Here is a 10000-nt window from a genome sequence, read left to right as displayed (position 1 = left end):
CTGTACATATAGATCAGTGCAACTACGGCCCGGCATCGAAGGACCGCGATTGCATGCCGTTACGTTAACACCAGGTATTTTTTGCAGGCGTACGATCAGCGCGTGGTGCACCAGTTCTCGCTGCTGCGCGGCTGGCCGATCAGCCAGCAGCAGCCGAAGCACGGAGTCATCTACCTTATAGACGCCATGTACAAGTGGCTGCAGATGTGCACAAGTCGCAGCGTCGCCGTCGTCAGCTCGTAAGTCCCGCTAGGGGGAGCTGGTGTTTAAAAATGCGTCAGCTTCCCCATTGATATTATCAGGAGTGAATAATCATATCGATATTATATCTATTTTATATATTTCTAGATCTAATCTTAAGATCTTTCTAGATATTTTAGATATTTTTAGATATTTTCTGATATCATATCTATTTTCGTTATTTGTTTGTTAATCACTCCCTCTCTTTCTTTCTTCTTTCCTTACTTTATTTATATATTTAGTTTGTTACAAGCATGTGCGTGTAACAGGTAAAATTACAGGGTATGCGAGTCAACAAATTCTATGAGCATCGGAGATCAGTGCACTCGTGAAACACCGTAATGACTTACAGTTTACAGACTTTAGTGACTTACAAACAATTGCGATGGTGTTCTGCAGGGATGGAGTGACGGATGCCGGCACGTTTTCGGTGCTGGCGGAGAGCGTGATAAGTGCACGCAACAGCAGTGAGGTCGACATTCCACAGATAGCGAAGATACACATGGACGCCTGCACCGACATCATGCGAACCTATGTACGAGTCCATACATTTCCATGTACATACATACGTGTTCATGTGTGTGCGCGCGCGTACGAACGCGCGTGTACGTGCGTGCACACGCACAGGCACTTGGGACAGAGTCAGTAAAAACTTGGTCGCCATTATAATGATATATATAGACTCTATCATTATAATGGCGACACAGCACACTCGCAGCGGCGAGTGCGGGAGCGGCTAGTTCTGCAGTAGTTATTGTGAAAGCAAGTTGATATACAGTGACACAACAGTGGAAGTGCCATTGAGGGGTAGTATTTGTGAATGTGCGTTCATATTATTTTCGCATTTATATGTGTTTTTACTGACGCTGTCCGAAGTGCCTGTGTGCACACGCACCTGAGTGCATGTACATGCGCATATGGTATTAAGACACCACCTGGGCAAATACCCCTAAACCATCACACTCTGGACAATTTCCCCCTCACACGGTTACCCGGGAACAATTACACCCTACACAGTTACCCAGGAACAATAACCCCCTACACAGTTACCCAGGAACAATAACCCCCTATACAAACACCCTCATGCCATTAACGCCCCCTCCCCCCAAATATACCCCCAGACAATTACTCCTCGGACAATTACTGCCCGTACAATTACACCTTGACAACCAACCCCCGGAAGAATGTTCCCCGGACAATTACATCACGTACATCCCACCCCCAAGATAATCACATTCTTCTAAATCACATCCATGCATTCACCTCACAGGCAATTTGTCGGACGGGGGGGGGGGTTGATTGTCCAGAGGGGGTTTGTCCTAGAACCGTGCACATATATATATTTAAATAGCCAATTTCGCGTGTATAAGTTCGTCACGACTTTCCGTGTAACATTGTGTGACGTAAATAATACTGAGAAGCTGAATATAATGAACGACGTTACATCTAGAGCCAATCAAATATAGCCAATGGCTCTTGATGAGAGCCAATCAGATAGCACATGCGCATTAATGGTAATAAAGCATATGCAACTATTAATTAATGTAAAATCCCGAAATAGGCACTCCAGCACAGCAAATATTTGTATACACCATCGAACACGTGCCAATTTAAAAGCAGACCGTCTGTTGCTCATTTGATCTTTTCTTTTTTGGTTTCTGACTTTAGGATCAGTTCACGTTCTGCTACGATGTGCTAGAGACTTACTCGGAAGGTTTCGACATCTATGCTAACGTCTAAAGTACCGGACCATCCAGCGACGAGATACGATCGAGCGTACTGCTATGGAATCGTTTAATTTAAACAATACCAATAGTCCGACAGTGCTGCCAACATCGGATGGAGTGACTGTAACAATAGCAGGGGGAGTTTACAGGGATGGATCAAGAGAGGGGGGAATCCAGCGGTCGGGAACCCACCCCTTTCATGACTGCATGCCCTTCTGTTTTCTAGATTCTTCCAGAACGTGGCACAATATGCTCGCCAATTGAAATGGAAGAGTGCTTCAAACTCGCGAATATATAGTAAAAACCTTTTGAATTGCAACCGTATATTCTAAAAAATGGGAGAGGTACTGCTTTCGCTCTGCATTCAACAAACTTTGAATTATTTAATTCAAGGTTGCAGAATATGCGATTACATAGTGCATTGTCTAGAACATGTAAGCACTCATTGCTATCGTGGGGCAGGGGGGGGGGGGGAGGAGCAGTTGACTCCTTCCATAGCAATATAGATACTATCAGGGGGTTAATAATGACAAATTTGTCATTATTAACCCCTGATACTATTACATGTACGATGGCCTTGGCAAACTGCCCAGTCAACTGTTCAGAATACAAACCACACGCGGCTTTGCCCACACTCCACACGAAATGAGTTGGCTACGGTCCTACTATATGCTTGTCAACCGGATTACACATGTATGCCTATGTAATCGCCAGACTGACAAATATTATCGTGATACCTGATGTACGTTATACTAGTATTGACTTTAAAACAATGCTGATTCTGTGAGGAAGCACAAACAAAACGTTTCTACAGCACGTCTAAAATGTTTCTCAAGCATAAGCATATGCAGTCTCTATATTCGGCAGAAACTACATGTTTACAGGCTATGAACCTCCCAGAGAAAACACGGCTGTGTGCTCTCCACTATGACGACACACAAAATGTGCAAATGGACTTACCAGTCAAATTGGTTCAGTAGGATCTTTACACTGAGAGACATTGCCAACGGTATTATGCAATGTTATACCTTGAACCTGGGTATGAATCTTTAGATCTGACGAGGGCTGTTATCAATCGATTCAATACGTTTATTATTGATATTTTGTTGCTAACCTGGTTCATCGCCAGTACAGAATATTAGCACGTGGATGTACAGTCATACATTAATGCTCATGGTCACCTCTATAGAATGAATCCATAGCTGTCTACGTATGACACTTGCTATTTCCCATACAACACACATTATACAGTGAAACAGCATTTATACAACTGACACCTTAAGGAATTTCCCCTTGAGTGACCACTACACATAGTTTTGACTGTACATGTAATAGAGTAAAATGTGTATTTGGAAACTTACGTCGACATGACAAATTTTAGGTACCATACGTATGCAGCAGCACTGTGATACATGGAAGGCTGCCATTTGAACCCAATTGGTTTTACTGCAGGGAATCACTAGAAGCAGTAAAGGTGTGCATTATGGCTAAAGAGGGAAAATAATACTGAAATCCATAAATAGCAGGTCAGGTCAGGACATTGCTATCTAAAGTTGGAAAACAACACCCGATTTCGTTATTATAACTCACAATTACATACCAATATAATAAACTTAACATTTTTACTTCGTTTGATCGTACAATTTTATTACAAGGATTATTCTTAACAATTTATCTATTTAATAAAAATTAAAATCACGAAACCTGCTCAATCTTAAATCTTGAATCTTGAATCTGCTACGAATTGTCTGCCCAATCGATCATCCTTAGCTTAATGAACCTTGCTTCTGCCAGACACACGTGTTCGCTTGTTTTTGGCACCTGGTTTTGACCTATTATTGTTCGCGGTCGCAGCTTCTCGATTCTTCCGCCGACTTTTCTTCTCGCTGCGCCGTGCTGGTGGTGCCGCCGCATGGTTCGCCTTCACGTCCGTTCTCTTGTTCTGTCGCTTAAGCTTTTTTTGCTTCCTTGCCGTCGATTTTTTCCCGAGTCGAGAGACCTCGCAGTCACTCTCCCGCCTCCTCTTAGTGCCTGGCTCGGCCGTTGCCCGCCGCTCCTGCTCTTCGCTAGCGCCCCCAGGTGGACAACTCACGACTGCGGTGCCTCCAGGTGGACGACTCGCAGCTGCAGCGCCCCCTTTCTTGCTTTGCTTCGTCTTCGCCTTGCCCATAGGTAATCCCAGCTCGCCGCGCTTGCACCTGAGCTCGTCGAGCCACACGCCGCCCCGCTCACGCAGCGCGCGCTTGTACTCGGCCAGACACTTCCCGCTCACGAGCGCGTCGATCGCGGCGTCCGCGTCGCGCTCGCACGTTCGCCTGCAGGGGGCGCTGCTGCCGCCGCCCACCGCTCGCAGGTACTCGTCATTCAAGAGTCGCAGCTGCTGCTCATGGGCCGGCGCGGCCCTCACGGCGTCGCTCCAAGCGCGCGACGTACGTGGCACCAGCCCGCCCGCGCCCGCGGCTGCCTCGCGTCCGCCCCCGCGCGCACGAGTTCCGCTCGCGCAGCGCTGGCACCGAGAGGGCCGCAGGTCACGGCGGCAGGCCGACACGTGTGCGCGCGCTGATGACCGGGATCGTGCCGCGCACGTCACGTAGTCCGCGCACGTTTCGGCAGGCGCCGCGCGTACCGTTCCCTGCCCGCGCAGCAGGCGTCCTCGAATCGCCCGCGCAGCGGTCGCCGGAGTTGCCGGTCCCCGGAGGGCGCCACCACTGCACTCGACGGCCGGCGGAGCGCGTGCAAGCCGACCGTTCGACGGGCGTGGACGAGTCAAGCGTCAGGCGAAGTTCGGCAGTACAGATCCGGGAGTTACCTCTAGCGAACGGCGGAGGAGCGGATCCGGCTGGAGCAGATAGAGCGCGGTGCCTCGGACAAATCCTCGCTGCTTATTCATGCTCTCGGACGCCGTCAAAACAGAGGAGGAAATTTTTCGCAGGACCCGCGTTAATGTTACACGCCGCAGTGTTGCCTATCGCCAATGGAAACCTAGGCGTGGAAAGCGGCCTAATGTTCCTTAAGCGCTCCTTGAAATGGCATAACATTAGCAAGTTAAACATTAGCCGCTTCTCCCTGTTGAAATAGGCAACACGGGTTAACATTAGCATGCCTTATCCGGGCCGCCTATCGGATGACCACACAGGAAACACTCCGCTCCTGTCTTCTCGCTCCCTGTGAGAAGTAGCAACACAAGGTCAGCCGTAACACATAAAGCCTCTCTGGCCTCCCCCTGTCACAATAGGCAACAGCAGGTAAACAAGCCTCCTTCCTCTCCCTGTCACATTAAGGCAACACAGTAAACATAAGCCTCCTTTCTCTTGCCGTGCTGTCACATAGACAACACAGGTAACATAAGCCTCTTCTCCTCCCCTGTCACATAGCAACAACAGGTTACAACATAAGCCTGCTTCCTCTTCCGCTGTCCACATAGCAAACACAACGGTAAACCATAAGGCCTCTTCACTCCTCCTGTCAGCATAGCAACACAGGTAAACATAAGGCCATCTCCTCCTCCCTGTCACAATTAGCAACAACAGGTAAACAATAAGCCTCTTCCTCTTCGCTTGTCGCATAGGCAAACACAGGTAAACATAAGCCTCTTCTCCTGCCCTGTCAACATAAGCAACACAGGTAAACATAAGCCTCCTCCTCATTCCCCTGCACATAGCAACACATGTAAACAATAAGGCCTCTCCTACCTCCTGTCATATGCAACACAGGCTAAGACATAAGCCGCTTCCTCCTGCCGCCTGTGCATAGCAACACAGGGTAAACATAAGGCCTCTTCTCCATCCCTGTCATAGCCAACACAGGTAAAGCATAAGTCCGGCTTCCATCCTCCCTGCATAGCAAACCACAGGTAAACATTAAGCGCCGCTTCGCTCGCTCCCTGTCACATAGCACACAGGTAAACCATAAGCCCTACTCCTCCTCCCTGTCATAGCAACACCAGTAAAACATAAAGCCGCTTCTCCATCCCTGTCACATAGGCCAACACAGGTAAACATAAAGCCTCTTCTCCTGCACTGTCACAATAGCCAAACACCAGGTAACAATCATAAGGCCTCTCCTCTTCCTGTCAATCAGCAACACAGGTAAACCATAAGCCTCTTTCTCCTTCTTGTCGCATAAGCAATCACAGGTAAACCATAAGCCTCATTCCTCGCTCCCTGTCGGCATAGCAACACAGGTAAACATACAGCCTTCTTCCTCCTCCCTGTCACATAGCAACACAGGTAAACATAAGCCTCTTCTCCTCCCATGTCCACATAGGGCAACAACAATGAAATACCTAGGCTCGTACTCTGATACACGAAATAGTCAATACAAGAGTAGAGCTCAACGACTGTGTGGGAATGGGTATTAGGCTCTGGTCCGAGCCACGTGAGCAGGTCTCCTACGGGGCGAGCCACCTGCAACAGAGCAAATGCTGCATCGCTCTGACTCAGGACAGTAGCTTCCACTCACAACAGGGTGTTAGCCATGGAAAAAGAATCAGGGAGTCTCACCATCTGAGCAAAGCGAGGATGCTAGAGGGGGGAGGGCCTTAAAATTGAGTAAATTAAGTCTGAAATGCCACAAATAACAGGAATCTGACATGATTTTTATATTCTTATAACACTGTTGTCCATTATAGAGATAGCCGAAGTGTGACGTCACGGTGGCATGACAACGAACGCCACTGTTAGCTACACAACCCCCACTGGCTCCATAACATTAACTGCGTGAAAATGTTGTGGCGTACGTAAAACACGAGTGTGTGCGCTGGCAGACAGGGTAAAAGAGAGAGAGAGTAGCGTCGTCTTACTCTTCATTATTTTTTTTTTTTTATTTCCCTGTTGCTTTTCTTTTCTCTTTTTTATGGGGATCTATAAAACTGCATATTGCGTATGTGTTTACATGAGTAACGCCACCCAACGCAGTTTAGTTACAGAGCAATAATGATTTGTGTAGAACAAGTAGGCTTCACGTTCTGTCCCGCTTGGCGTCTCTATCCCCCAAATTTATTCATCCCCAGTCTGCTGAGAATAGACCGTCCAAAAGACGGGTAGACGGGTCTCTGGCTAACACACTGACTCACAGCATCATGCGGCTAGCTGCTGCATGGGGTGCTGGTGACCCTGTCTCGCAAGCTTTCACCCTAACCTTGCGCAATATACCCTAACGCTTCGTCCTAACCTTCCCCACCTATTTTCACCCTAACTATTCTCGAGTATCATTCCCAGATTTTGAGATTTACCATAACCTGGAATATTCCCACTGGATTCCAAGTCCCACCTTCCGAGGATTTACATTCACCTCCCCCCTTGTGTACCCTAACTTTTTTCCAACTCCCTCACACCCTGATTAACCCTCCATATCTATATACCCTCAGCCCTTCCCCCAGATTCTACCTCGGCACTTTCCCAAGATTTACCCCTCATGTCTTTCCCCAGATTGATCCTCCTCGATTCTTCTATCCCCCCTCTCCTAGATTCATGCTTACCAAGGTCTTCTATCCCCCCTCTCCTAGATTCATGCTTACCAGCTTTGCATCAGTGGCTAGCATCAGACGTGTGTCGAGAAGGGTAGCGTGCCACGAATGCAAACTGAACACTAGTGACTTACACAGAACCCTGCAATCAAATCATAAAGCAGTTGTATACACAGAACTCTCACACAGAAATCACACATGCAGTATCCTCCTAGTCACAAATAGTCTGATCCTGTGCAAGTTGTGGCACCTGTGGTGAAGTCAGGCTTTGGCAACGTAAGTTCATGACACACGCATTTGACGCTAAATTGCGACTATGAAAGAAAATCGTTGATAATCCTCAGCTTTCGAGTAATCAATCACTGCTATTAGACTGGTTTTTTTTTATTGACTACGTCGCAAATTTTCTATGGTGTATATTTGTAAAATTTTTGTTGCATTTTTTTTACATAAAGTAAAGTAAGTACTAACGGGACTAAATGTATCCTCAAATTCTTACCTGATAAGATTGTTTCTCAACTAGTTAAAAATCCAAAAAACCTAGGCAATTTGATATGATGATCACGACATTAAATGCTTGCTATGGGCTATGTATGAGTCACGAGTGTTTGTTCACATCGGAATAGCAAAATAGGAAGTATAATGCAGTAATTTAACCATAAAAAGTGAACTACATTTTGTAAGTTTGAACTACAATTGTGAAACTACATTTGTGTATGAACTACAAATGTAAGTTTTTTTTACTTTTACTATTTACGGTGACGTAATCACTTTAACCTGGATGACAAAAAACACCTACCAAATACGGCTGGCTGCTGCGACATACAAGGTGTTGGTTGGCACAAAGAAACCAAGGTTTAACGTGCGCAGGCATTCCCTGTGGCATCTCGAGTTATGGAGCGAAACAATCCTGTCGGTTTTGCATGGATTAACCTCACACGCAACTATATTCCATGCAGCCTGCAATCACCTCCATAGTTACATTTTGTTGCTGTCATCGCTGCCATCATCACCGTCACCATCGCCACCATCACCATCACCATCACCATCATCATCATCATCATCATCATCATCATCATCATCACCATCATCACCCTCACCATCAGCATTACCATCCTCTATTATTACCCTCCTCATTGTAGGCATTGTGGTTATCTGCTACCTAACATTCCGTCACAGATCGGTATCATCAGACATCATCAGGTGCCGGACTTCAGGCTAGGTGTACAAAGGATACAGTGCAGCCTCCTTGCAGTATATCATCGTCTTGGCGAGAAGCTGAGCAGTCAGCAGGCAGTGGGCAGATATCTCGTCTGCTCGCTGGATCGTCTGATGGCTCGAAGCCGGCTTCACACTGAACAATGGAATATGAGAGAATAAGATATTGTAGAGAGAAGTGATGGGTGGGTGGGGGGTGGATGGAGAAAAGGAGGGAGAAGGTACAAGTATAAAAACACACGCCATTACATCTTGCACAAGGGAAGCGAAGCACTGATTGAGCATGATCCAAGAGAGAAAGAGAAAGAGAAAGAGGAAGCGATACAGAGAAAGACAGAGTATGTGAGACATAAGAGAGAGAGCAAGAGAGATAAGGAGAGAACGAGGGAAGGAGGGAGAGAGAGAGAGAAAGAGAGGCTGATTTACTGTTTTCTTACAAATTAGTTGTATATGGCAATGACAGCAGCAGAATTTCATGCCTGGATCTCATCACTGCTGTCTTCTATATGTATTATATGCTCACCATTCCAACTCATTCACAAAGTCAGAGAATAGCATCGCAAGTGGCAGGCCAAAGAATTTCTCCAAACACTTTCTGACCTATGGATGTTATAAGAGAATGTTTGACGACTGTATGAAGAAATAGCTAGATTTATTAAACAAGTATAAGCAGGGTTCGAAATCCTAACGGGCCCGTGGGCCCGAGGCCCGTATTTAAAGGCTCGGGCCTGCATTTCTAATACTAGCAACATGCAAATGATATACCACCCCCAGCATGCAACTAGCAGCATGCACTAGTGATCTCAGCGCCGGATTCAAGAAGAAATGCGTACACATGCAGAAAATTTAGAACACCTCACACACAACTTTAGTTGGCATTCAAGAAACGTGCGTGGGATGTTCGGACGCACAGGTTAGCACAGGTTCCTGAATCCAGACTAGCAGCGTTGGCATACCAAAAATCGATAATAAGTGGGTGGAGCTTACTTTTGGCCAGTGGCAGTGAACCTTACATTGGCTGAGAGGGTCTATGTTCCCCAGGGTACTACCCTGGTACTATCTAATATGCCGGACCGTACCTCGCCTACTCCACTAACAAGTCTAGGGAGTCGCCTACGCCTACTCCGTAACCCTAACCATATCAAATAGTTACCAGGGTACGTTCCGGCAGTACCAGGCTTCTCCCTACGTTGCGCAAACCGGGCGCGCCCGCCCCGTCTGGGGAAACTTCCCCCCGTTTCAATCGTTGCGCCACAGTTAAATTATTTCCGCCCCAATTAAACAAGAGCCGCAGAGCGTCTGGGCTCATCTGAGGTCTGTTGCTACGATTATAAACGTAAAATTTCAG

At 46.9% G+C, this 10000-nt stretch overlaps 1 protein-coding gene across 1 annotated transcript in view; it reads left to right on the top strand.

Annotated features, from left to right (window-relative positions):
* Positions 1 to 3607, top strand: part of LOC106806522 (receptor-type tyrosine-protein phosphatase kappa-like) — a 23058-nt gene extending 19451 nt beyond the window's left edge. The window contains exons 28-30 of the mRNA XM_014808492.1: positions 88 to 239; positions 640 to 775; positions 1909 to 3607. Of these exons, the coding sequence (XP_014663978.1) occupies positions 88 to 239; positions 640 to 775; positions 1909 to 1980 (360 nt within the window). The 3' untranslated portion in view covers positions 1981 to 3607. The remainder of the gene's footprint in view (positions 1 to 87; positions 240 to 639; positions 776 to 1908) is intronic.
* The last annotated feature ends 6393 nt before the right edge of the window (positions 3608 to 10000 follow it).

The sequence above is a fragment of the Priapulus caudatus genome, unplaced genomic scaffold (genome assembly GCF_000485595.1).
Source record: "Priapulus caudatus unplaced genomic scaffold, Priapulus_caudatus-5.0.1 Scaffold166, whole genome shotgun sequence".
NCBI lineage: Eukaryota > Metazoa > Priapulida > Priapulimorpha > Priapulimorphida > Priapulidae > Priapulus > Priapulus caudatus.
This window is presented reverse-complemented; position numbering and strand designations above follow the sequence as displayed.